At 38.2% G+C, this 27,938-nt stretch overlaps 1 protein-coding gene across 2 annotated transcripts in view; it reads left to right on the top strand.

Moving 5' to 3' along the window:
• The first annotated feature begins 7,161 nt into the window (after positions 1 to 7,161).
• Positions 7,162 to 27,938, top strand: part of FGF10 (fibroblast growth factor 10) — an 81,627-nt gene continuing 60,850 nt past the window's right edge. The window contains exons 1-2 of one of the 2 annotated variants that reach the window (XM_082382521.1): positions 7,162 to 7,382; positions 7,474 to 8,178. In XM_082382521.1, the coding sequence (XP_082238647.1) occupies positions 7,848 to 8,178 (331 nt within the window). In that variant the 5' untranslated portion in view covers positions 7,162 to 7,382; positions 7,474 to 7,847. Of the gene's footprint in view, positions 8,179 to 27,938 lie in introns of both variants that reach the window. The other variant, XM_082382520.1, reaches the window with a different exon arrangement.

Genomic DNA, 27,938 nt, shown 5'->3' with positions numbered 1-27,938 from the left:
ATAAGAAATTATACTTCTGTCAAATTTGTGGAATTGTCTGAAAGGTGGTCAGCCCACAAAATTATCTGTATATGTATTTAATTTGGGGAGTTTTGGTACCATAACCAGCTTTTATGCCCAACTGTATATTTCAAGGCTGCCTACATCTCTGTTCTTAAAGATTTGTCTTTATATAAAAACAAAAATAGAAAATAATACTATTAATTCCCCTCCCTCCTTTCTTTACTAAACTATAAGCAAAGGTCAGTTAGTACAACAAATTTACTCACAAAAAATTAATGATTTTTAAAGATTAGTAAAGATTTAAATTAGGAAACAGTTAAATTTTCATACCAAACTAAAAAGAAGAAAGCTAATTTTAATATAGAGCTTTTTACAGCTTTCCACAAATACATATCCTTTTTATGAACACAATTTCTACTTTACTGAATTCCTTTTCTAAATTTATTTATGTAAAAGTGTTCTATTGCACATTTGGTAACCAAAATGTTCTACTCTTTAATTTTGTACTTCAGAATCATTCACCAAATCAAAAAACTTCCATGATAATCAATCAAAACTTAATACTAGATTCTACACTTCTTGAGGGCAAATGACATGTGTCGTTATCTTTCATACAGCTCAAGGAATATAGCACGTCAAGCAAGCACTAGATGCTCCCCAAGGTACTTTGTATTAAATTACACTCTCCTGTGGAGTTTTGCATATATACAAAATGTATATTATTATACGCTGGTTATCAGAATATATATACCGTAGTTGGTGTCCCGACTAGGACACAAAATTTACCCTCATTGCTTCATGTGAAGAGACTTGAACAAAATTACTAGTTACAGAGGTGTATGTATGTGAAAGGAAAGAGCAAAGGAGGATGCAGATCAGCAAGAGAGAGGAACTGTTACCACTCCTTGCACTTAAGGGGCGAGGGGAGGAAATATAATTGTAGGAACTCCAGTGGTAGCTGGAGCCCTGGAGGAGAGGATCTGGAGGGACACAGCCACTACTAGAAAAGTGACACTGAAACAAAGAGGAGGAGAGGAAGAAATACCCAGAAGTTCTCTAATCTTCTGAAGAGCCCATTCTCCCACTGCCAAAACCAACTGCAAGTCATCCGTCCAAGGGACACTCCTGATGCACAGATGTCAGAATAGAGCTGAGCAGAAAAGGGCAGAAAATCGGTCTGGGGACTAACCCAAGAAAAACCAGCACCGTGCGTATTGCATTCCTCCAAAACAATAATATTTCTGTTAATACTAATTTGTAGTATTCTATGAATACTAATTCATTGATAGTAAATCTTTGTCAAAGTCTGTTTATCAGAGAAAAATTTGTCAAATAGGGAGAACGGATGTTAGGTCAAATTATATTTGATGATATGTATGTTTTAATGGGAAGCACACGGCAGCAGATAGATTAGGGAACTCTTAGTGGGAAATAATTAAAATAATGAGCTAGAAAACACAAAGTGTGCATCCAGGAGTCTGAGAACAGAAGGAAAAGAAACCGAGTCAGGTTTAGTTAGCAGAAAGGACATAGCCAAAGTCCCCAGAGTGCAGGAGAAACTGTGAGGGATTGTGCCAGGGCCGTAAAGCCGCCAGAGATCGAGGCTTGCCCCTTCATGAAGCTGAGAATAGAGTTCAGGGTTTCCTTCAGCTCTTCCTGTAAGGAGTAGAACAACCAGAAAGAAATTTCAGGGGCTCTTCTTTCTCTTCTCAATCTCTCCATTTGCTGTCTGAGTCCTAAGATAACCCTGTTTTGTCCATCAATAATAAAGTGCCTAAAGTCATTCATTTGTTCATTCATTCATTCATTCATGCTCTTTGCAAGGTAAATTGCTCTAATTTATTGGTAAAATCCTGCAAAATGTACAATGCCCAGCTGGCACACAATAGGTATCAATAAACATTAGTCGAATAAAAACCAATTAGTGAATGGATGGAGAAATGAAGATACCATAAATGTCTGTTGTTATAAAACACTGCAACTTTAAAGAAAACACTACGACCTGCCAATCAATTCACAAACATAAATGACTGAGATCAAAATGTTTAAAATTTTGATCTAGGATACAGGACTAAGAAACCTAGAGAGCTTGAAGTGAAAGGAGGCACAGTTTGACAAAGGGACAGCTGAGAACACAGAAAACAAACAGAACTCTTCAGAGACTTCACAGCTTTGTCAAGGGAAGGTTCTGTTTACCATCAGCTGGAAGGAGACAAACAGCAGCTTTGTGGAAATATGTTTGTTGTGTTTGGTGCCAAGATGCAGAGTTCAGTTTCCAGGAATTTTTGGCGATTTATTATATGATTTAAACATCCTTATATAGAATATTTTTTCCTTCAAAAGGTCCTTTTCACCATCTTGGCCATTTTTCCTTCTCAATAAGAGATCATTAAGTCTGTCTGAAAGCTAGGGAATAGGAAATTTACATTAGTTTCAAACTTTGAAAAAAATTGTTTAAGCCAATACCTGTGCTCTGAAATATCATACCGCTTTATGGAAACTTAATAGTAGAATACAGAAAGCAGAATCAAATTATGTCTACTTTTCTAGAAGTTGCCATAAATTTTCTGGCGGATAACTTATAAAGTCAGATTATACATTTTAAAAAATCCTTGAATATTCTGGAAATACGTATATACATTGCTTTCCAATTGTGTTCATTTCACAGGCTTCGATAAAATAGCCCCCTTTGCCAAATAAATATCAATATTTATTTGGCTAGTCAACTGGTACTTAATAATTCAACACTAAACTATTTTATTACTTTTCTCTGGCTAATCTACTGTAACAAAGAAATATTGGTTTTCCATAAGTAAAGCCTCCGAACCCTTTTTATCATTTCCCCGCTGGCATCTCAGACATTAGAGTGATGAGTGGTCAATGATAAAGAGAAGAGGAGCAGAGAGGGGAAAAGAGAAAATAGACAAGACAGGTGTTACCAAAAAATTAGGACAATAGGGCTTCCCTGGTGGCGAGGTGGTTGAGAATCTGCCTGCCAATGCAGGGAACACGGGTTCGAGCCCTGGTCTGGGAAGATCCCACATGCCGCGGAGCAACGGGGCCAGTGAGCCACAACTACTGAGCCTGCGCGTCTGGAGCCTGTGCTCCGCAACGGGAGAGGCCGCGATAGTGAGAGGCCCGCGCACCGCGATGAAGAGGCGCCCCCGCTTGCCGCAACTAGAGAAAGCCCTCGCACAGAAACGAAGACCCAACACAGCCAAAAATAAATAAATAAATTTATTTAAAAAAAAAAAAAATTAGGACAATAGCCCATAACCTAGTACCTGAGTTCCAAACTCTGTTCTACCACTGAGTGACTTGGGCATCAGTTGTTCATTCACCTATGAAATGAATGAGTTAGATTCAATTATTGCTAAGAGTCCCACTGGCTCTGCAGTATTACACTACTCTCCATGAGGTAAGACCTCTTTTTCCTTTCATTTGAAACCCCTAGTTAAAAACAAATAAGATACCACTATTTTATTTTCCCCCAGATATTATGACTATTAGCATCATCTCTAGCTGCATCCTGGTAAGATCACAAGCCCCAACAAAGCCTTAAAACTGGCATCTTCCGTATCCAAAAGAAAAAATGAGCTGGAGTACATACTCATAAAGGCTGCACTGCAAACTTCAAAAATGAGGCCTGCACATGTCTACTTTGTAGAACAGCCTGGCTGACTTTTGACCTGACTTAGTATTATTTAAAGCAGCTTACTGACACTGCCAATAACATCGCACATAATAGAACACACATCTTGTAAGTGAACCACAGATAGTGCCAGGCAACATAAAGAATCCAGAAAATACACACTTAAAATGTAAACTGCTTCAACAGAATAGCTACTGAAGGATCTGGAAGCAAATACACAAACTGCTTCTCTAAGGTCAAATAACCACATTTTAGGATTCTGCAATGGCTGCTGCCATAGTCTTGCTTTTAAAAGCCTCAATAATTTCTCAAGACATCGTGTTTAACGAAAGGCCACATCTATTTCCCCCAGTAAAGATTTAGCCTAACACTACTGGATATGTTTAGGGCATAGAAATAAAGCATGCCTTCCAGAGGTTGGAAAAAAGAGAAAAACTGCCTTTTAGAATTAGTAGGTACCATTCTAATCTGAAGCTTGTACTGTCCTTTTCAATCGTTGCAGAGAAACAATTAATAAAGGAATCCATTAAGACCTGATTATTGCTGCTAAAAAAGGAAGGTAGAATTTCAGTCCTTTGAAGTAACTGAGAATGATTCAGGCCTCATTACAGAGATATAATCTACATTCATACATTTATGTTAGTGATTCAAATCTATTGGGAGAGATTGAATTCCGTTAAATAGTGCATCTTTCCTGGGGAACTTTTCTCAGGCTTTCTCGGGCTAACCTAAGAGGTGACCTAACAATGCAAAGCAGTGGAGTATTTAGGGATTCAACTGTGCTATAAAAGAAAGGCTGTACAGAAAAGAGAAAGAAGAATGAGATATAATCTAAAAAGCTATGTCAGCTTTTCCTTTGGGCTGTTTTGTAAATGCCCTTCCTGTCATCACGCTGTACAGAAGAGAGGCGAAAGGGCTCTAGAACTTTTAAACACTGCACCTGCTGCAACCAGATTTTAGTATGGCAGTTTTAAAGATGTATCTTTCCCATTTAGGACAGAATAAAAACACAAAACCTCTAACTTAAATGTCTGAACAGCTTCTTCTACTGGAGAAGAAAGTTGGTAGACGTGTGTGTGTGTGAAAGAGAGACAGAGAGAGTGAATGTGTGAGAGAGAGAGAGACAGAGGCAGAGAGAGACAGAGAGACTACTTTCGAGGTTTGGGGTAGGGGGTTGTCTATTGTGAGTTAAAAGAATTGAAAGGATCTCAAGTTGGCACCAATACTGTTGATGCCTGGTGCAGAGAAACCTCAAAATAATAACTTCCTGTGTTTTGTAACTTTTCATGGCAGGATTTTTATTGTACGGTTTCATCAAACATATTTTTTTTCCCCAAAAAACATGTAGGTTTAATTACTTGTCAATTCAAACATTTGCATTCTGCTGAACAACTGGGCTGAAACTCTATTTCCTTAGAAACACTACACTCTTTTTTAGGCATTTTTCAGCTCAGGTGTAAAACTGTGAACTAGAAAATTGAAATTAGCACTGTGAGTTTATTTTTAAATATCCATGCTTTAATGAAAGAGCCAGACTTGTTTGACATATGCTCTTTATTTGCTTAACTCTCCAATTAATAGCTACAGAAATCAGAGCTAATTACGTTAAATATAAAAATCTACTGTGTTCACCACATTGTCAAAGTCTTCTGAATAAGCATTGCAATGGTTTATAAATAATGCAGTTAAAATCCTGATTCTAGTATTAAGATGTTCTGTTTCAAAGGCTCTGAATGCACAGGAAACTATAAGAGCACGTGTGTAAAGTCATTTTTCAAGTCACCAAACAACATAATTAGGCAATATTCCTAAAGCCCATTTCCAAAGCTAGATTTTTTAATTTCTTTGTCTTTTCTCCTGTTCAATGAAGATTGAGACCAAATGCACATTGCAGGGACTCTGGCTTGTAGTATATACACAAGCTCGCCCGATTAGTTCCCTCCGAATTACAGTTGCAGAGGTCAAACTCCCAAGTTCACCTTGAAGTGATTCACCCTCTTAGGATAGCTGCCTAAAAATTAGGTTGAACCATATGAAACTGCCACTTTTGAAGGTCAAAAACCATAAAATATTGGCAATTTCACATGCTTCAACATAACACAAAGGTCCAACTGCCTTACAGAACATAAATACTTTATTTCAATACATCTTCAGTCACTTCTTCCAGTCAGGCTGTCCCTAGTTTAGAGTAATTCTTAAAGAGATTCTCTAGGAATTCTTACTCAGGTTGGAACGGATTATCACAGTATCTCCTTTGTGCCTCTTAATCCTTGGCAAAGGCTGCCTAGCCAGGGACTTGATTCTGTCTGTACCTGAGACATGAGCAAGTTTATTAGCAATGAAGGAGTTTCAGGGTGGTGAATGCGAAAAAGAGAGGGAGACTGGTGGTACAGTTATATTGTAAAATCGAGCCCTTTAAACATTAAAATTTGAAGACAGAAGAAAGGGCCATCTCCCTTGATGGCAAAGTGCAAAGGAAATTGCCTAGAAAACAGCAGAATATTCGGCAAAATTGTATGGTTAAATCTTCGCAATCTCAATAAAGTGAGTTCGCTTTGAAGTGCACGCGTTATTCTGTAAACGACCCTTGTTAGCAATCAGAAATCGGTCATTTCGGTCCCTGATTTCATTTGCGCCGAGAGAGGCGACTTTTAAGGGTGGTGATAAATCTCCCTGAGCTTAAAAGTCAGAGAGGGCCAAAGTGTGAACTTTTTACTTCAGCAAAGGAAGCGAGAAATCAGTGATTCATTAAAGCAGAGACCTCCTTGGAAGCTGGCAGAAGAGGAGGAAAGGAAGCTAATTATGTCTTCCTTTTCTTTGCTCGCTCCCACCAGTTTATAATCCACTGCCTTGGAGGGTTTATCCTCAGCATCTTCTGTTTTCTCCCTCAGCCCTCCCCTGCTTCTGCGAGCGAGGGGGGAAAAAAAAAGTCAGCCAAGCCCCAGGCTCCAGGTGGCTCTCAAGTACTTCACTGCCAAAAGGAAAAAAAAAAAAAAAAAAAATCCTATACTGGAAAACAAGTGAGAAAGGGGCTCCCCAGAGGGGATTGGTTCAGACTGGAAGACAGCAAAATTGGGAAAGCGTGAGGATACTGCTCGCTCCGGTGACCAGCGCTGCAGCACAAGGACGCTTCCGCAGCAATTAGCCCAAGCTGGAGGCGCTGGCGGAGGCTGCAGGCTGCGGCGGCCCGGGTGGCGAGGAAGGGACCCGCAGCCCCCGAGCTCCAGGCAGAGGCATCGCGCTCCCTTCTCCTCGCTCCCCTGCTCTCCCCCCTCCCTGCCCCCTCCCCCCTCCCTCTCTTCGGCGTTCCCAGCAGCCGAGGGTTTCAGATGTCCCACCGCCGTTTGACCCCCTTTCCCCCCGCCCGCCCCCCGCTTCTCCACCCCTGCAAATGAGGTTTGGCCAGCAGAGGCAGAGCCCACCTCTGGCTTAGAATCACTGACATTTAGACTCCAGGCTTCAACCTGTTTACAAGCGGGCTTTCCAAAGGAAGGGGTGGGGGGGCGGGGGGAGGGAAACAGGGCCAAACAAAACACCAACCGCCATCCCCTCCAAACAAGAAGTGACTTTCTGGAGGCTTCAAATCAACAGGCACCACCAAAAAGAGAAAGCAAGAGGGGGAAGAGAACAACGGCGACCGGGCCCCTGACTCCAGTTCTGACAACCCAAAGGGACTCACTTTTAGAACTGGCCAGCAAGCTGGGGCTGTGCGGAGAGGGACCACAAGGTGCCAACCGCAGAAGGGCGCAGATACCTCCCCCAGCCTCCCACCCCAGCCCCTTTGGGTTTTGTTCACCGTGCTGTCATCTGTTTTTCAGACCTTTTTCTGCATCTAACATGGTGAAGAAAGGAGTGAAGAGGAGAACAAAGTAACTCCCGGGGGAGCGAAGATCGAGGGTTACCCGCACCACGACGGCCACCACCAGCTCCTGCCACTGCGGCCACCCACGTCCACATTCACCGGGAGACCGAGGGGCGCGCGGCAGCGGATCCGAGAAAGGAGCGAGAAGAGACAGCCGGCCCTTCCGAGAAGTTATGGATGTTGGTGCTTTCACTTCTGGCCAGATCCGAGCCCAGAGGGAGCTAACCAGCGGCCGCCACCTCCAGCTGTCTCCTTGCCTCGCACCGGGTCTTACCGTTCCAGTATGTTCCTTCTGATGAGACAATTTCCAGTGCCGAGAGTTTCAGTACAATGTGGAAATGGATATTGACACATTGTGCCTCAGCCTTTCCCCACCTGCCCGGCTGCTGCTGCTGCTTCTTGTTGCTGTTCTTAGTGTCTTCCGTCCCTGTCACCTGCCAAGCCCTTGGTCAGGGCATGGTGTCGCCAGAGGCCACCAACTCCTCTTCTTCCTCGTCCTCCTCGTCTTTCTCCTCTCCTTCCAGTGCGGGGAGGCATGTGCGGAGCTACAATCACCTCCAAGGAGATGTCCGCTGGAGAAAGCTCTTCTCTTTCACCAAGTACTTTCTCAAGATTGAGAACGGGAAGGTCAGCGGTACCAAGAAGGAGAACTGCCCGTACAGTAAGTAACAAATGCGCGCTCCCCTCCTTCCAATTATCCACCCCACCCCACCCCGGGGCGGGAGGGGGGGGAATCTGTTCCAGATGTGGCCAGCTAAATATTTACGTCCCCAACTCCTGTAAAATGATTAAGTGGAATACTTTCACACTAAATCACCCCCCCCTCCCACCCCGGGTGTATACATTGCGCCGCCTCACCCCCTCCCCGCAGCGCGCTCCCTCCCCACCCCCAGGCTCTTCGCCACCCTACCCGCCCCGTCTCTCTGGCTTGTCACTCGCGGGACCACGCAGGGCGCCCAAGAGTTGTTGCAGTACATAGATGCCCCTCTCTGTCTCCATCGCCCTTCCCCACCTCATCTCAAGGTCTCCTTTCCCTCCCTTCTGGAAATGGCTCAAGTAAACACATTTTGTTCTTTTGGCTGGCAATCTTATTAAGAGTTTCAGGACAGTTTCCTCAAGCTGAAAATAATTATCCTCTGTCAATTATAGGGACTTTATGGGAACTTTATTTAAGAAAGAAAAGTCAATTTCACTCTCCCCCACCCCCATCCCTTTACCCTACCACCCCTCTAGATAGGAGCAAAAGCATTTTTCTGGTTTTGATTTTTTTTTTTTTTTTTTTTTTTTTGGTCCCTCATGTTGGTTTGAGTGATTGCAGTCCATGAAGTTAGCTTTTCAGGCACCACCGCTGCTATTTGTCTTCTGCCTGCCTTCTCTCTTGGTAACATGATGCTCATGTCTGCATTGTCAATAGCATATGCGCTGCTTTGTGGTGTCCTGTTGTACTCGTTTCTTCTGAAACCTCTCATATTGCAGAGCCATAGTACTACAGCACTGTAAACATCTGGGACTGGAGTCACACAGACCTCACACAAATTTCATTGTCATTCTTTTATTTTCAAAGTAAAAGTCGTAAGTCTGTTTCCATGGTGTTGGCTTATCCCATAGGATGAGGTTTTCACCTCAGTGCAAATTATGCCCCATCCTTGGACTTCTTGCTTTTTTCCTTTCTCCCTCCCTCTTTTCTTTCCTTCTTTAGCTCTTTCTCTTCTTTCTTTCTTGCAGGGACGTGGGTTGGGTAGGGGGAGGGAGAACTAGAAGAGGAGGAGTGAACATTGTGTCTCTTCCTGAATCAGTCCAGCAAAGCCAGATTACTCTGTTGGCTTCCTTTCCTGCTTACTTTCAAGTGGTGAGACTTATTCATCCTCTATTGATTGCAATTTGAAAGGCTCCTGAGGCTATGTAATGGCACACTGAAGACAGTAGACAATAACATTTAAACATCTTTAATGACCATTTAGCATTATCTCAATGGTAGTTCCAAGTCACCTTTTCAAAGGATTTTTTTGTGTCAGTTGTTTGGGAATTCCAAGCATATATTTGCTAGCTAACTTAAATACATGAGTCATATACTTCATGATTCCTTAGCCTAGAAAGTATCTGGTATTAATGGGAAAGACAGTTAACCAGAACCTAGCATTATCTTTTTAAAATAAAGATTTACAAGAAATAAGACATTTTGCTTATCTGGGGACTCACATACCTTCAACATTAACTTCTGTTCCTCCTCAGCTGCTATTTCCATTTACTAAAATTAACAATATGTTTACAAGTAATAAACAAGATTTGTGTAAGTGTTTTAAAGTATTCCATTTGATGTTTACTACCAGAGATGTACCTATAGTCCATTAACTATATTTTTTCCATTCTTATTCATAAGAAGTGGCTGAAATAATGTCATTTTTTTTTTTGCTCCAAAGTAATTTGTTACCTGAATTTATTAGATATGATGTATAGATGTTATGGTTATTAATTTAAAATTTTAATACTTTTATTCACTTCTAAAACAAAATAGTTGTGATATCATCCAGGTAGGATGATGGGGAAGAAGTGGCCCGAACACTTACTGAAGAGTGAGCTGGGAGTTAAAAAAAAAAAATTCACAGGGACTGAAATTCTTTGTATTTTTAGTTCATGGAAATAACTCAAAGAAATATAATAAAATTTCAGAGCGTTAACCTTGAGCAAATTTTGTTTTACACTAACTTGACTTTGCTATTGCTGTATTTTAAGTGTCTTTATGATGTGATGTAAGGAGCAATCTATAGTAGTTTATTTATGCAACTTAAATTACTATTTTCTAAAATAATGATCACTGTGTGATGAACCATTTAGTAAATGGTTTCCAGTGTACACATTCAAATATCTTTTACAGTAAGAATTATCTGCAAAGAGAAAAGTATACGATTTTTATCGTGTAAAAACAAGTGTGGAAAATTTTCACCCTGTCTAAAATATACTAATACGTCTCCCATGTGATAAATGATAACTAATAGTCCCTGTTAAAATTATAATATCTTATATAGTAATGCAATCCTAATCAATGGTTGAAAATGAAAGGGGGTGGAGCTTGCTATGTTAAATAATGTCAAACCATAAATAATTTAGGTTTTCCAAGAACATCTGTATCAAGACATAGCAAGTGAATAGTAGAGGTTGAAACAGCTTTAATTTCACATGTGGCTGGGTAATCAGAATGCTCCTACAATTTCCAGCTGGACTGATTCAGCTGAACTACATGGTATCATTAAGATATTGTCTAAATGTTGCATAATTACATGAGAACAAACTTTGCTATGCTACAGGGTAACCAGCCAGCCAGCCCACCAAATGGTAGCCTGTTAAATATTAGGGTATCTAACCTCTGAAGAGTGTCAGTTCCTTGTCCAAAAACCACATTTCAGTAACATTTTCCTAAAAAAGTTATTAACTATTCTCAATACACGAAGCTGTTCCTTTAAGGTTTGCTTATTTGAAGCTTAATTTTCTTTGTTACTTTTGACCCTAGTATTACTGCTGCTAAAATACAGTAACAGCTTATCTAAGAGGTTACATGTTTGTGATGTCCTGGGTAATTAAACAACTGTTTTACTGGCTTTTTGCCAGCAAAATGCTAACAAAAGAGAAGTAAGGAAATCACCCATGAGCACTGAAAAATCATTTTTAACTTCTACCTCCAAAGTTGGTTCCCAGAAATTGGATGGTTCTAAAAATATTACATGTGCTAGAGCAACTCTTCTCCATTTTGAGTGATTATTATAAATTTTTAGGGGTGGGGTATTTTTTGTTTGCTCCTTTGCCATTATATGAGAGTAGAATAAAGGGAACAGTGATGAATTATGTTTCTCCTGCTAGAAGTCTGAGAAAGCTTGAATAATTTAGAATAGCCGTGGCATATCTGTCACTAGATATGCTCGGGCTCATTTAGGTTTGTTATATCATTCTTTACATCTAGAGCTTTGCCCTTGAAACGTTACCACTCGGCTCCAGTTCTGGCCTACTAGAAAGGCTGGATACAGCTGTTAGGTACCCTTGCAACTGGGACCGGTGGACTTATTTCTGTTCATGTGAGTAAAACAGCTGTGGGCTACTCCCCTGATTGTCACTTATAGAAAAGGGGAGTCTAGTGAAAAGAAAATGTATCCCTAACCTTGAGAGAGCCAAGGATAGATATTCTCAAAATGGAAAGCCACAGTGCTTATGAGTCTTTTCAGGAAAGGAGTATGTGAGACATTAGAGAAATCAGTGTGCACTGAGTATGCAGTATGTGCCCTATTTCTTTAAATATATACCTCATTTAACACTCATAATAGTTCTGTGATTTAGATAGGACTATCCCCATTTTTCAAATATGAAAACTAACCCTGAAAACAAGTAAATTACCCAAGGTCATTCAACTAGAAATTGACAGAGCCAGATTCAAGCTCAAGTCGATTTGGTTTTATCATTACTTATTTCTTCTACCTCGCTACTACTGACAACATTGATGTCAATATATCAGAAGTAGACACCACAAAACTCTAAAAAACAAATTATCCAGATCCTTAATTGATTTTTGCTATGCACACCAACTGTTCATCAGAAGGAAATTGGAAGAGCAGTAAAATGACAGTGGAACAGAGTGAGTATGTTAAAGTTATCATTGCAGGTGTCTACATGGTATCAGACAATGTCAGTGCATTCTCTAGGTGAAATCTCTCTTTTGATATTATATTTGAGAATGTAACTGCTCATGGACACACAATGTACACATACATCCATCTCACAGAAGGCAGTAGGAATACATGACTAAGAAAAATCCATGAATATCGTTGTATATAGTAATTGTTTACAGCTGAGGGCCAAATGTTTAATTGTTCCCACATGTAATAAAACAATTTGATTGTAAGTACAAGTGTGAAATTGGGCTGTTGAAGAAACTTCTGATGTATGACTCTAAAAGGAGCAAATCTTAGAGACCTAAAGCTTTAAAATGACTCCGCAAATCAAAAAGGTATTTCACCACATAGAAATGACTGATTATTGTTTTGTAAATAAGGTTTACATTATTACTTTTTAATCAGGACTAGAGCTTATTTTAGGAAGTTAAATAAGAAAATCATTTTTGAGGAAAATAAGGACTTGAATATTATCTCCTAATAAATATACAACAGTTTTCTGGGAAGAAAACCTATATACAACTTATGGCTTCCACTGGTGTCTCATGTAAGTTGTGGTTGTTTCTAGAGTTTGGTTGCATAATTTATAACTGGCAGCATTTAATCATGAGGATCGAGGATTTATGAAGGTGGAAGGCACTATTTAATGTTTACATGACACTGTCCTGTTACCTTTACTGCATTCCTACCATATGGACCCTCCACTTTGATGGATTTATCATAAATCCATTAAAAATGCACAATTACAGAGAGTTTCCTCTTTATAAACCTGATTTATAACCATCTACTAGAAGAAACTCAAGAAAACGGTTGGCAGAAATCACATGCCAAATACCGGAGTATGAGAATTCAGAGACACCAATCTCTAGGTCTTGAGTATTTTAGTAATCTATTACCGAAAGGCATGTACCATTCTTTAAAAGCAGGTGTTTTCAAAATGATGTTTAAGCACAGAACTTAAAAGAAGAAGAATTGTGCCTTATACAATGAAGGAAACTCCATTGCATGCATTTTTCCTCTACATTTTTACTACCCAGTTTAGAGCGAAAAGCCTTACTCCAGTTCATTTCTTCATTTTTTAATGAACTTATGGTAGAACCTGAATGAGCACTTTAAATTCCTACACAATTACCTTAATGTTCAGAGGCAAACCCCATTTATTATCCAAATGTCTGACTTTCCACAAGCCAAAATGTTGGAAAAAAGTTGACGGCTCATTTGAAATGGAGCTAATGTTCCTCACATTTATGGGCTGCCTATGAATATCTCCATCTTTCCTAAGCCTTAAATGTCTGTACACTTATCCAAAATTGCAGTACAAATGATATGTCTTTATTATGCTTCAGAAGGAAGAATAATACATGCGTATTAGTTCAAAGTGATTTTAATCTATCTTAACATTAATTCTGTGAACTTTGCAATGAAGAGTAATTCAGATGACATTTTTAGTATTACTGTTCCAACATTTGTCAGCATTAATAGTTGATGTTTGCTTAGTGTAAGTAAAACATTAGCATTTCCCTCCCAGAAATTAAAGTTGTCCTTTAATTTTCCAGTAAAATTGGGCATAAGATTTATGTTAATTTTAATACAGTTTTATTACAATCTAGCAGAGTAATGAAACTCATTTTGTCTCAAGCTTTTTATGCAGAAGTATCTTAATTTTTCATGTATTGATATATTGCAATGTTTTAAGATCATTTACCTTTGCCATTTGACAAATGGTGTTTGTTACTTGGTTTGGCAGATTAAAAATATTTACTTTTCATAATTGAGACTTGTTTTTTCAGTGCCTATTACCTCTACCTGTGCTGGTCAGTCGGTATAACAAGTGATAACCTAGAAACGTGCCTTTAAAATTAGTGTAAGAAAATATACCTGCATCTTGGGAAGCCACCAGCGACACTCTGGTACCGAATTAATGAATAAAATGTGTCAATGTTTTACAGAATTAGTTTAAAACCAAGTATTTATTTAGTACAGATTTTGCACAAATAGAAAATTTCAAGATATCTAAAAGGGAGCTGGGTCACCCACAAAATAATGGCCTTAAAGATTTCCTTGCTTTTAAATCAGGTCAGTTGTATTCTTTCTTTGAACGCTATGTCCTAATTGGAACAATAAATCAAAGATGACACTCAGAGTAGATTCCCATGTAAGGTGGACCACTGGACAGTGACGTTTTACTGCTGTTAACACGTGCATCCAATTACCATGTGATAGATTCATGGTGCTGGCAGTAAAGTATTGCCTCATTTTATACTTCACCTAATAATTCTTCAGCCTAAACCTGTCTACCTTTACCTATATCTAATCTGTCAGTATGTGTGTTATCATTAATGAGGAAGTTTCAAATGTTTGGCATGCTTCCTACAATGAGCAATGACATTAAGATATTAATGAATCATTTAATTAACCATAATAGATGAGGGAAAATATTAAGTCAATATATCCCCAACTTCACGTAACTGTCAACTAAGTATAACCTAATAATTTCACTACAATGATAACTTAATTATGAATAGTGGGGGTTAACTGGAACTTAATTCTAAAGAGCAAAATTAAGAACTTTAAAAATATTATTAACTTTAATAATTCTAATTAATTAATCCTAATTGCAAAATTAAGAATTCTTTTAAACAGGCATTTTTCCATAATAATTATTATTTTCTATCATCATTATTATTTTCTTTCAAGGACCTTAGGTTAACATGTTTTACTGATAAACATATGTGTTAGTTCATCCTTAACCTTTTTTGAGGCACTGCCCCTGTTTGAGGATAACCTGACATGTTCATAGAATCTACAATTCAAGACCCATCAACTGCTTTCTAATAGTTCTATCTTGAGGCAGTTATACATCTGAAATATCAGCCATCTGAGGCACTGTGAATCCCTGATATTTTATCACCACTTCATTATTTTCTCCTCCTTTTCTTTTCTTTTTTTTCTTTTTTCCTTTTCCCTCATGTCTAAACCCCTTACATACCTCTGAAGCAAGGGAAAGTCATCCATTATCATGCCTTAGCATCCCACGTTACATTTAGAACCAGTAGCCTAGCTGTTTTTGGATGTATCACTTGGGCACATCAGCAACCAAAACATGTAGTTTATTTTCTATGCAAAAAAGTCTTCAGCAATGCAAATTCAACATACTCCATCAGGTGCCTCTTCCATCAGGTGCCTCTTCTCATTTTGAATCTCCAGTGAAGTCCCATTATCCCAGCACTCAGACCAATTTCTTAAAGCTTTGCCTTTAGTGAAGTGGGCAAACCACGAATAAGCATCTTCTGAGAATGGATGCTGATTGTCTAGTTACTAAATCATCAATCTGCATTTTCCCTTCAGGTTAAATATTCTGTTCCCAGTAACTCTCCCTACACATTCATTTCACCTTTCTTCTAAAAGTTGTTTCAGTATATGCAACACTTACTAATTACTATGTCAATTTTCTGATCTTTTTGCATCTGTCTGGACTCCTATAAGAGGAAGAAAGTGAAGATGATTTAGGAAATCACATAATTATTTTGCTTCTTTTTGAAGTCATCATTTACCTCAAAGAGATGAACACTAATTTGGAGGTCTTTAATATTTCCAACTTCCAGAACCTCACTTAGATTATAAAGCTTCTCTGTACACCCCTGCCAACTGTAGGTCTTTAAAATGAAACGAATGTTCTCATTTTAATACTGGTTATCAAAGGGGAAAAATGTAAAACGTACATGCATGTGTATTTCAGGCTGACCAAATATAGAAATGCACTTAGCTTTATTAGAAAACATTGAGACACTGACAGGAGTTAAAATTTAAATTCATAGCATATGTGTATTCACATACTTCTCTCAAGAAAGAACTTTTTGGCACTGATTGCTGAATTAGATTTATTTTTATTATATGCAGAATCTGACTATTTACGTATGTTAGATTGGTTTGTTACTCTAATAATAATTAAAAGCCAACTTCTTTTTACAGTTTGTTTCAAATTATATAGATAGATCGATACAGATATAGACAGATGGATTTCCATCTATCTATAGGGATAGCTATGATTTATTGATAGAATTATTAAAAGAAAAATTAATATTCTGCAACATGAGGAAACATGACACTAATTTTTATATTATTTATGGTCTGAAGTGAGATATATTTATAATGTTATTAATAACAGTAGTTAGCAATGTAGTAAGCCAGATTTCTAGGGCATTTTTTGGAATGTCTCCATAAAAGGATGTGATTCCACAAAGATGAAGAGAAAAAGTGCTAGGGATATTAATCAGATTATGGTATAAAAAGTTGGCGAATGAAACTACATAAATGCTTTAAAGCTGAAGCAAGAGAGATGGTAAAGAACATATAATTAGAATGTTAGAAGCCAGAGGAAAAGCAGAAGAGGCCATAGAGCATTTAGACATAGACTGTGAAAGGAGGAGGAGATGCTTTGCTGGAGTGATGAAGACAAGGGTTTTGAACTCTCAGGAAGGAGATCAAGCTAATGAGTAGCGCTGCAAAAGGGCTGACATGACAAGAAAGGTGTGAGGGAAATATAACCCAATCCCTGGCATTCAACTGGATGTTAAATTAACTGAAATGAGAACCTGTGATCTAAAAGGAATCCCACAGAAGTAATCGCAGCCACGGTATCAGAGTAAGGAAGGCTAAATCTGAGTTTCTGCTAAAGAGGCAGAAGGGTAGAGGGGTTAAAAGTGTGGGCTTTGATTAAAAGTGATTACAATTATGGGCCTGGATCAAAAGTAAGCTTTGTAGACACAGAAGTGGGTGCATTTGAGGCTCCAAACTGCCAGACAATAGTGTATCACTTGGGCAAGTTGTCATCAGTAAAACAAGGATATTAACAATACCTATCTCTTTTCTACATGGTAGAGATTAAACGAGATCATTTATTCATTTAACAGAAATATATTAAGTGCCTGCTTTGTGTCAGATACTGTCTGACACTTAAATACATGCTGAACAAAGATGCTGGTTTTGCTCTCTCAGAGCTTCACTCTACAGACAATATCAAAACAAACAAACAAATAAAGAGATATGTGATGAAAAATTGGGGTAACTGTATGGAAAACAAGCAGGGTACTCTAACAGAAAACAATTGGGAACTATTCTAGGCTAGAGAAGCCTTCTGAAGATGGGAGGTAGGAGGAAGGGAACAGCTTGGGGAGAGTTTGGTGCCTCCTCCAAGAAGTACAGAAAAGGCACACTGAGCCTGGGGTTTGGTGAGAAGTTTGGAGAAGTTGAAGTTAGTGTTTGTAGTAGCTTAATGGTGCCCTCATCAAATGGGTATTATATACAGGAAAAGTAAATGTGATGCTTCTCTTTTTTCAAGGGAAAGTATCAAGAAAGCAACCAGCAGATTACTTGATGAAGTGGAAACTATAAATATTAGAAAAAAGAAGAAGGAATGAGGAATGCACTTGACATTTTTAAAAAACAGAAATATTAGAATATCTGAAATAATTTAAGATTTGGAATTGTAGTATCCATAATGTTCTGCAGTTTGGGGGAAGCACAGAGGTCTGGTTCATTAAGAGACTAGTAGCAGACATTTGAAAACTGAAGACGAGGAGAGAGTGAAGAACTAAAAATAAAGAATAGAAGGTAACAAATGTGTTCAAGGACACAAAAATAAAATAGAACAAAAGAAGAAAAACAACAACAACAACAACAAAATAAGGACAAAACAGGTAACCATGAAGATTAGAAGAAGACAGATTACTGCATTAAAGGAAAAAATAAAAGTGACTCAATTTTTAAATATTTCAAAATAAATCTTATATTTCAAGTTATGATATGGTTTTGAACCAGAATTATCACAGGTGCTCAGCTTTCAGGATATTCTGTAGTTAAACTTCTTGTTTCTCATCCCATGACTGTGAACTTTTTGGCCCATACCCTCAAAGGGTTTGCAATCTAGAGGTAGAGACAGATCTTCCCAGGCGGCTGGAAGGTAATATAAGGCAGTTTATACTAAATTCCAAAGAAGCAGGATGGAATTTAAGTAAACAGCAACCTGTAACTGAGGGAGGGATGAATGACAAGGGGAGTATCACACTGAGGATAAGGGACTCCAGATAGAATTAGATAAGAAGAAAGGAGTAAGAATATTCTAAAAGAAGGCACAGAACCTTACATGAAGTTTTCAGGAAACAACAGGCAGGCCACTGGGGTGGAGCAGAATTTACAAATTGGTGGGTATCTTATGAAATACAAAGCAAAATACACTAGAATGTACCATCATGTGAGAGGGAAGTATGTAAATATACTTAGGTTTGAGGACTTAAGTTCCCCGCTAAAATATTACACTTACATAGTTTGCATTTAAAATCGGCCTTCTCTATTATATATTTGTTTTACTTTTTGAAGTAAAGAAAAAAGAGAAGGCAGAGAGATACTTGAAAAGGGTATAAATTATAGTATAATTGACATAACCTAAAAATATGAAAACTGTAGCTTGATCTGACAAAAAAACCCAGAACTACTTTCATACTAGGGACATGAAAAAGTAGTTCCTGTGATCTATACCAAATGGCATCATCTTTAGCATTCCTGATTTGCTAAATGATCACTACTTAAAATTTTAAAATAGCTCCTCCTGCAGAAGTTCTTAACTTAACACATATCACTGGGAAGGGGTTTTACAATTTCACAGCAGATTCCCAAAGGGAACTACTGAGGCATCAATATTACTTGCTCCACTTGTATATTTTTTCTTGTCATTGCCGTTCTAAATTGTCTCAGATTTACTTGGTTTAGGTGATTAGGAAAAAAAAAAAATCGACTACAGCTCTTTTTCTTGCGAAAGAGTATACTTAAGTCTTTCAAGGGAGTAGGCTGCTGACAGCATATATGCAACTGCACCCACTATTAAGACCATGAGCTTTGCAGACAAACTTATTGATGTAGAATCTGGGTTCTAAAACTGCATAGTTGTGTGGCCTTGGACAAACGACTCCCAGGGACTTGATCTGTGCAACTGTTAAGTGAGGATAATAATATCACCTACCTCATCACTGTTAGAAGGATGAGTTTGTAAATTTACAAATGTAAATTTCTCAATATAGGGTCTGTCACATTTTAAGAGCTCAAAAATGTTAGCTCTTATTACTGTTTTATGCTGTGACTACTGTGTTGTTTTTAATTATCCCATTTTCTGAAAAGACCCCTAAGTCATAAGATAATAAAAAATTAAACAGAAAAGCGATATCATATACCACCTTACTTTATTTTATAGTTTATAAAGAATTCTAATGTTTTCATCAGTTGGACCTCAGAAAAATTCTGTGAAATGGGTAAAAGAGTCACTGTTCCCCCCATACTATCTTTAGATGAGAAGATTGAGTCTAAAAGTTATGGTGCCGGACTGAAGTTATATAGTTACCGTAAGTGAGGCAGGATTCAAACCTAGGACAGCCTTGGCTAGGGTGACCTTCCGTCCTGGTTTGCCGGGAGCAGTCTCAGATGTGCCTCTTGTTCTGGCATGTTATCAGTAGCACCCTATTCACTCTCAAAGTACCGCATTACAAAATCACCCTAGTCTTAGCCATTCTGATTTGTGTAAGGCACAAATCTACACAAGCCCGTTCTCTATGAAATACTTCAGTTTCTTCCCAGTACCCTCAGAATAATAACTTCATCTCTTTGCATGTCATGTAAAGCCCTCAGGATTTGCTCCTCCTAAGCCCTCACCCCCACCTCCTTTCTTACTGTACTCCCCATCATAGACATACTGAGTTGATTTTAGCTCCCGAACATACCTTGTTCCTTCACATGCAGCCTTTGCACACACTCCTAGGCCTGGCTGGAGTGATGTTCCTGCCCCTTGTCCCCTTTCTTTCAGGTCCCAGTTAGATGTCATCTCTAGGAAACCTTCCTGACCACTCTATTGTCTCCACAGAACCCAACACTCAGTATCTAGTATTTTAACACAATCTCACACTTGATTAATTTACCCACCTAGTTTCCTCACACACAGAAAGCTTTTTGGGGGTGAGCACTGTATGCGTCACACTGACCTTTGCCTGCCAGCCCTTAATATACTGTCTGGAATATAATGGGCCCTCTCTATATGTTTATTAGATAAATTTCTCTTTTTAACCGCGTGTCCTTGAGCCAAGACACTTAAGACTTTCCTTGGTCTCGTCACCTGGTCTGGAAAGTGTGATTAACATATTACCCACCTGAAAAATGCGGTTGAAGTAAATTATCTTTTAAAATTCCATTGAGTTCTAAGTTCTACAATTCTGAGAACTTAGAAAAATAAATCAGGCCTCATTACTTAACTAAATGCTAAATACTTGCATTCATACAAACTTCCGAATGAAAGTTTGTGTAATCCTTGAAATGGGTTGTTTCCCATATTTCTCCAATTTGCCTCAGGTTACTACTGACTGTTCAATAGAGATACATGATGAATTTACTCTCTTTTAAAATTGATGCTGACTGTGGGATAGTTATTTATAGCTTCAGAGTTGTATTTGGGTTCTGGGGTAATTTGGTGACAATTAAGAAATGAGCAATTCTTGGTGATTCATTTAGAGAAGAACATACTGCAAAAGAGTGGGAGTAAAGAGATATGGTTCATAGTCTTGGCTGTGTCAAAACATTTGCTGTGCAATCAGGCACATCATTTACTTTATCTTGGCCTCAGAAACTTAATCTATGAAATGAGTATATTAAACCAAATACAATTATTAAAATATTTTTGTTCAATCGTTTCCAAGGTTAAGGACTAGATTCTAGGAGCATACCTATTTTAGGAGATAATAACTATAGTATGCTGAAAAACAGTCACCCAAAGATATCAGGTCCTAATCCCCAGAGTATGTGAATGTTACATTTATATGATAAAATTTTTGCAGATGTAATAAAGTTAAGGATTTTGAGATGAGGAAATTATCCTGCATTATCAAGGTCAGTCCTAAATGCTATCACTTGTTCTTATTATAAAAGAGAGACAGGGAGATTAGACACACAGGGAGATTAGATAGCAGAAGACACTTTGATGATGGAAGCAGACAAAGAGAGACATAAAGATGCAAAGCTCTGGCTGTGAAGACAAATGAAGGAGGCAAGAGCCAAGGAATGTGGCTATAGAAGCTGGAAGAGGAGAAGAACAGATTTTCTCCCTAGAGCCCACGGAGGGAGCTTGGCCCTACTGATACCTTGAATTGGGCCCAGTGAAACTAATATTAGGCTTCCAGCCTCCAGAACTGTGAAGGAATAAATTTCTATTGTTTTAAGACACCAAATTTGTGATAATTTGTTACAGCAGACACAGGAAACCAGCACAGATTTTGATACCTCAGAGTGGGGTACTGCTGTAGCATATACCTAAAACTGTGGAAATGACTTTGGAACTAGGTAATGAGTATGGGCTGGAAGTATTTTGGAGCACATGATAGAAAAAGCCTAGATTGCCTTAAATGTACTTTTGGGAGAAATATAGATATTAAAGGCCCTTTGGTGAGGCTCAGAAGGAAGTGAAGAGCACAGTAGAGAAAGCCTGTGTCATCTTAGAGAATACCTGTATCTTCATAGAGAGAATGTTGGTAGAAATAGAAATATTAAAAATGCTGCTGATGAGAGATAGGGGAAATAGGGAGCACGTTATTAGAAACTGGAGGAAAGGAAATTCATGTTATACAGTGACAGATATTTAGGTGAACTGTGTCTTATAGTTGTGTGGAAAGCAGTAAGTGGTGAACTTGGAAATTTAAATGAGGAAGTTTCTAAGGAAAGTGTTGAAGGTGAAGTCTGGTTTCTTCTTGCTGCTTACAGTAAAACGTGAGAGGAAAGAGATAAAGTGAAGAAAGAACTGTTAAGTAAAATGGAACCAACACTTGATTGGGAACTTCTCAACTTATCCAGACTGCAAAAGATGCTAAATTAAAAGATTCACTATTCGGAAAGTATGCTCTAAAGAAAAGGCCAACGGTGTGACTGAACAGCTTATGCTAGTGCATGTGACTGACGGGTTCCCTCAGCCACCTCAACAGAAGCCAGAAATAGAAATTATCAAAGATCTGGGGAGCACCATCTTGTCTACTGACATGAATGCCTGTGATATACACAGGAGACCCACAAAGTTTTTGAGAACGTTGTATCAGCAGAAACACTGCCTGCTTGGACTGAAAGAAACTGAGATAGGACAAAATGAAGGAAAACCGTCAGACTCCCCAAATTCTACAAGCAGGAAACAGGCTGACAAAACCATTCAGCTGCAAACACATACTAGCTTTCAAGAAAAGGAAGGGTCATGGTGAGGGCAGAGCCTTGGGCAGAGAAGGCAGAACCACAGATGCAGAAGCAAGACCCTCCAGCCACAAAGGACTAATCCCAAGTCTTGAAACCTAATGGAATTTGTCCTGCTGGCTTTTGAAATTAGTTGGGACTGGTGACCCTTTTCTTCCTTCATTTTTCCCTTTCCCTTTTTTGTAATGGGAATGTCTGTAACACTAGTACTATGCCTTTCCCACTGTTGTATTTTGGGAATAGATACTTTATTTTCAAGTTTTACAGATCCAGAGATATAGAGGACTTTAGCCCCAATATGGATCATACCTAGAGTTTCACCCATACTTAATTTAGGTTAGGTGATGAGACTTGGGATTTTTGAGCTCATGATATTTAAATGAGATTTTGGACTGAAATTCATGCTATGATGTGTGGAAATTTGGGGGGATGTTGGGGTGGAGTGAATATACTTTATGTATGGAATGGATATAAATTTTGGCAGCCCAGAAGGTGGACTGTAGTATGCCGAATAATGACCATTCAAAGATATCAGGTCCTCTAGAGACTGTCATACTAAGTGAAGTAAGTCAGACAGAGAAAGAGAAATATCGTATGATATCACTTATATGCACAATCTAAAAAAAAAAAAAAAAAAAGATACAAATGAACTTATTTATAAAACAGAAACAGACTCACAGACTTAGAGAACAAACTTATGGATACCAGGAGGAAGGGTTGGGGGGGGGATAGTTAGGGAGTTTGGGATTGACATGTACACACTGCTATATTTAAAATGGATAACCAAGAAGGACCTACTGTATAGCACAGGGAACTCTGCTCAGTATTGTGTAACTACCTAATTGGGAAAAGAATCTGAAAAAGAATAGATACATGAAAATGTATAACTGAATCACTTTGTTGTACACCTGAAACTAACACATTGTTAATCAACTATACTCTAATATAAAATAAAAATTTAAAAAACAAAAAAACAAACAAAAACAAAGATATCAGGTCCTAGTCACTGAAATGTGTGAATGTTATCTTATGTAGTAAAGTTTTGCAGATATGATTAGATTAAAAATCTTGAGATGAAGAGATTGAGATTATCCTGGATTATCCAAGTGAGCCCTAAATACCATCACAAATGTCTTCATAAGATAGACGCAAAGGGAGATTTGACATACACACAGAAGGTAGAGGGTGATTTGATGATGGAAGCAGAGAGAGATCTGAAGATACTATACCATTGCCTATGAAGATAGAGGAAAGGCCATGAGCCAAGAAATGTGCCTCAAGAAATGTGCCTTCCTTGAAGAGGCAAGGAAGAGTCTCTCTCTGAGAGAGCCTTCAGAGGGAATATGACTCCACCAACATCTTGATTTCAGCCTGATGAAACTGATAATGGATTTCTGGCTCCCAGAACTGTGAGAGAATAACTTTCTGTTGTTTTAAGCCACCAACTTTGTGTTAATTTGTTACAGCAGCCCTAGGAAAATAATACAGTAACCTATGACAGATTTATGTGGCCCAAATTAATGGCGATTTGACAAAAACAGTATCTTATAATAGAAAACACTAAGCTTTCTTAGTGCTTTCCTGATTTCTTAAATCAAATAGATTTAAGTTCTAACACTTGATCCACCACTTACTACTTGTGTGACTAAGATAGGTCTCAGAGCTTCTGATTCTTCATCTGACCAATGAAGATTAAAATAATTTATCTAAAAATATCTAGAAAAGTACTAGGCTCATAATGGAACCCCATATTTTAGTTGAATCTAAATTGATGACAAGTTTAAATGACTATATATCTGTAAAACATTATTCTAAAAATATAGTTTATTTGCACCTAGTACTTTGACTGCTGGGCACTACAAGACCAAAGGAAGAGCTCTGATTGTTTGACGTAGAACCTAGCTATAAAGGTGGTCTGTTTTTCCATTGGGTTGTAAATTCAATCTGGATTAAAGAATATTTGTTCTCTTCCTCTTCAGTGGTCCAAAAGCCACTGTCCAGAAGATGCATGCTAAACCATGGGAACCTTTCCAACTTACAGTTAAGGATGATAAAAGATCTATTTTATAAATGGATAATTAGTATAATTAAAATGTAAGCAAGTGGTACTTTCTGAAATATTTCATGTTTAAATATGTTGAAGTTACTATACTTGTGCTCTCATTGAAACTATACCCTGCATCATCTATCCTCTTTCACTATGGATAGAATTCATGCAACATCCCATGTTTAAGCCTCTCACATCTCAAAATGTTTCCATGCTAGTATAACTCTCCTAAAGTTTATTATCATGACTGTTTCTGTATCTTGAAATTTTAAGGTAAGGCTTGGAAAAGCAGGATTCTAAAACTGGCATCTCCTCTTCCAGAAAATTAATTTCTCTCACAGTAATAGAAGCTATGAAGTGGTAGACAATAAGTAAATGTTTTATTGTCATGTCTTAGGGTAATGGGGCTTTTCCAAGCTGAGGCTGACAGTGGCATCTCCTAATTTAGAGTGTTATGGAGTGTACTCCTTTTTATCCTTAACACTCATTGTTAACTGAGTGCTGGGGTTACAGTAATTTTGAGAAGAGAAGTAATGGTGGTGAAATGGGAAAGGTGAGTGCAATTAGGAATAGGGCTCTGGTACATGGAAACTGGGTATAAGATCTGATCCAGGACTTTCTCAAGCACAGTGAGCATGCTAATGGGGAGGATCAATCCTACCAGCCCTGGTGGTACTTATAGTCTCTGAAACCAGGCAGATAATATAGGTACATACAGATCTACAGCAGGCTTCTGAAACTTTCTTAGCAGTAGAATGGACAGAGAGACAGTTGCGAGTTATGGTTTGAGATCCAGCCCCTACCCATTTCTCTTTTTCTTTTCTTTAAAGATCTATTTATTTGTTTATTTATTTATTTATTTATTTTATTTTTTGGCTGCGTCGGGTCTTAGTTGCGGCACATGGGATCTTCATTGAGGCATGTGGGATCTTTCATTGCGGCACATGGGATCTTTCGTTGTGGCGCATGGGCTTCTCTCTAGTTGTGGCGTGTGGGTTTTCTCTCTCTAGTTGTGGCGTGCAGGCTCCAGGGCGCATGGGCTCTGTAGTTTGCGGCACGCAGGCTCTCTTGTTGAGGCACTTGGGCTCCCTAGTTGTGGCGCTCAGGCTTAGTTGCCCCGCGCATGTGGGATCTTAGTTCCCTGACCAGGGATCAAACCCACGACCCCTGCATTATAAGGCGGATTATTTACCACTGGACCACCAGGGAAGTCCCCTACCCATTTCTCTTAATTAAAATAAGATTCCTTTTAATAAGTCATTAGAAAAGAGATTTGAAGCAAAAGGAGAGGCCAGATTTGAAACAGCTAATAATAATAGGTAATGCTAGGTAGTTTTCAAAGTTGGGCCTATGGACCACATGATGAGAACGAACCAGGTGCTTGCTCAAAATGCACATTAGGAGTCCTATTCCAGAAGTACTGCACAAGGAAAGAGGAGACGGATAAGAGGGGACACACAGGAATTTGAACTTTATTAAACACCCCAAGCAATTCTTAACGCCAATGAACCTCTAAGAAACAATAAAATTAAGGGTGACACTAAGTTAAGTGTAGTGGTGAGGAATGAAAGGCCAAAGGTGTTTTGAGTTTGGGATAATCTGAAAAATTTGGCAGAATGAATTTCATGGACATATTCCATTTTTGCACATATTCTGTGAAAGAAGAAAGCGATAGTATATTCTGTAAAGAGAAAGTAATTTTTAAAGTTAAGACATATGCTAAAGTTAAATACCCCTTGGTTGGCGGAAGATTTTCTGATAAATCTGAGATTAGTCAGTTTTCAGCTCACTACAGTAAGTGTATGAGTTGTGTGTACGCTACATCTGGGGTGATGGGCAAGAAGAGACAGTACCCGTCTAAAACTGGCTGTGTACTCACCATGTCAGAATACTCTACCACTGCTATATATGAGGAAGAGCTGGGGGTGCTACACCAAATGACAATTGCGTAAAAAAACTTTTGGAGATTCAGGGATCCTTCTCACTTGTTTTTCTTTTTTTTAAGCCACAGGAATTTGTTCATAAGCGCCTCTAATCCTAAGAGTGTTGGCAGAAACCTAGCCTTCAAAGTAATCACTTGAGTTTGTAGTACAGCTTCCAAAGCTGAAAAAGTGAAAAAGGAATATTGGTGAGATTCTATAGTTTCCTCGGGAATGATCTTTCAAACTTACACAGCTCCTTAATGTCTTATGCGTTATTGAGAGGAATGTCTCTTTATCATGAGGAATTTTTTCTTTCAGCTGTGGAAAGTACCTTTGTTTCAGTTCCTGTGTATGAGCCTCTCTTCATATGACTGAGACTGGCACTACAGTAAAAGCTGTGACTATGTCCACCTTGGATGTTCCAGAGTATGCAAACTATAGGTTTCCTCCAGGTGTCAGTGACATTTCTTTATACTTACAAAAGACACCTTGGACCAGATTTACAGTCCATATGGAATGTAAATGGAATGTCTACTGCTAAGTCACAGGGAATATGAATCTGGAAATGTTAATAAAATTGAAAACACTTAGCACACCTTGGAGGCATCTTTTTTTTCCTCCGTGTATTTTTTTTTCTTTTTATATATTTTTTCTTTGTATTGAAGGCTTCAAAATCATTTAATAAGATTAATCAGAATATGTTCAGCTGAGCTTAGCAGTGTATAAGCACTGACACTGGCCATAATTTATTAGTCTGAGATCATTATTGTACTCAGCAACCTAAACTAGTGTGGTTGGGCTTTTCACAATCCAAAAAGACTTCCTGGGGTTTGAAATTATTTGTTATATCCTGTCGTGCTATATGAAGCAACTGGCCCAAGGCGTTTTTGCCCTAATGTTTTGTGCTCCAAAGAAGGCATCAAATTATTTCAACTATTAAAGAATCTGAAATTGAACACTGCTGATTTTATTCACCATCAATTGCCATATTATTTTCTTTTTTGGTGACAATGATTATAGAATAAAAGCTCCTTGTTCTAGACCTTCTTACCGTCCCATGTCCTTATTCAGTGACTAACACTTTAATTGAACTAACAATGTTTTCAACTAGTAACAGTGAAATTTTTTGATGGAGCAGAGCCGGATACTAGAAAGAAAAATTAGAACTTGGAATAAATTTATTATTAATTTCATTCTTATTTTACATTAAAAATAAATGAAGCATTCAGTAATATTCTAAAATCTCTTAGACTGACTACATAAAAATTTTTTGTTTTTCTATGTTGATCATGGAAAATGTTGTGAGTCAGTTCAGTTTTAATTAACATACGGGTTCTTCATGCGACATTGTTGTGCTTTTTTAAAAAAATCATTTTGGACATCAGCAGAATCCATTGAATAAACAGGTAAAGGGGTTTTTGTTTTGTTTTGTTTTGTTTTTAAGGTAACAGGGATTTTATTAGTCAGCATTGAATGATTGATGCAAACTGGGTGACTATTCTCAACTACTGATATCAAGTGCCATGGT

The sequence above is a fragment of the Balaenoptera borealis genome (genome assembly GCF_965194805.1).
Source record: "Balaenoptera borealis genome assembly, chromosome: 2".
NCBI classification, from domain to species: domain Eukaryota; kingdom Metazoa; phylum Chordata; class Mammalia; order Artiodactyla; family Balaenopteridae; genus Balaenoptera; species Balaenoptera borealis.
The sequence above is the reverse complement of the archived record's forward strand: the minus strand, read 5'-3'. Positions and strand labels throughout refer to the sequence as shown.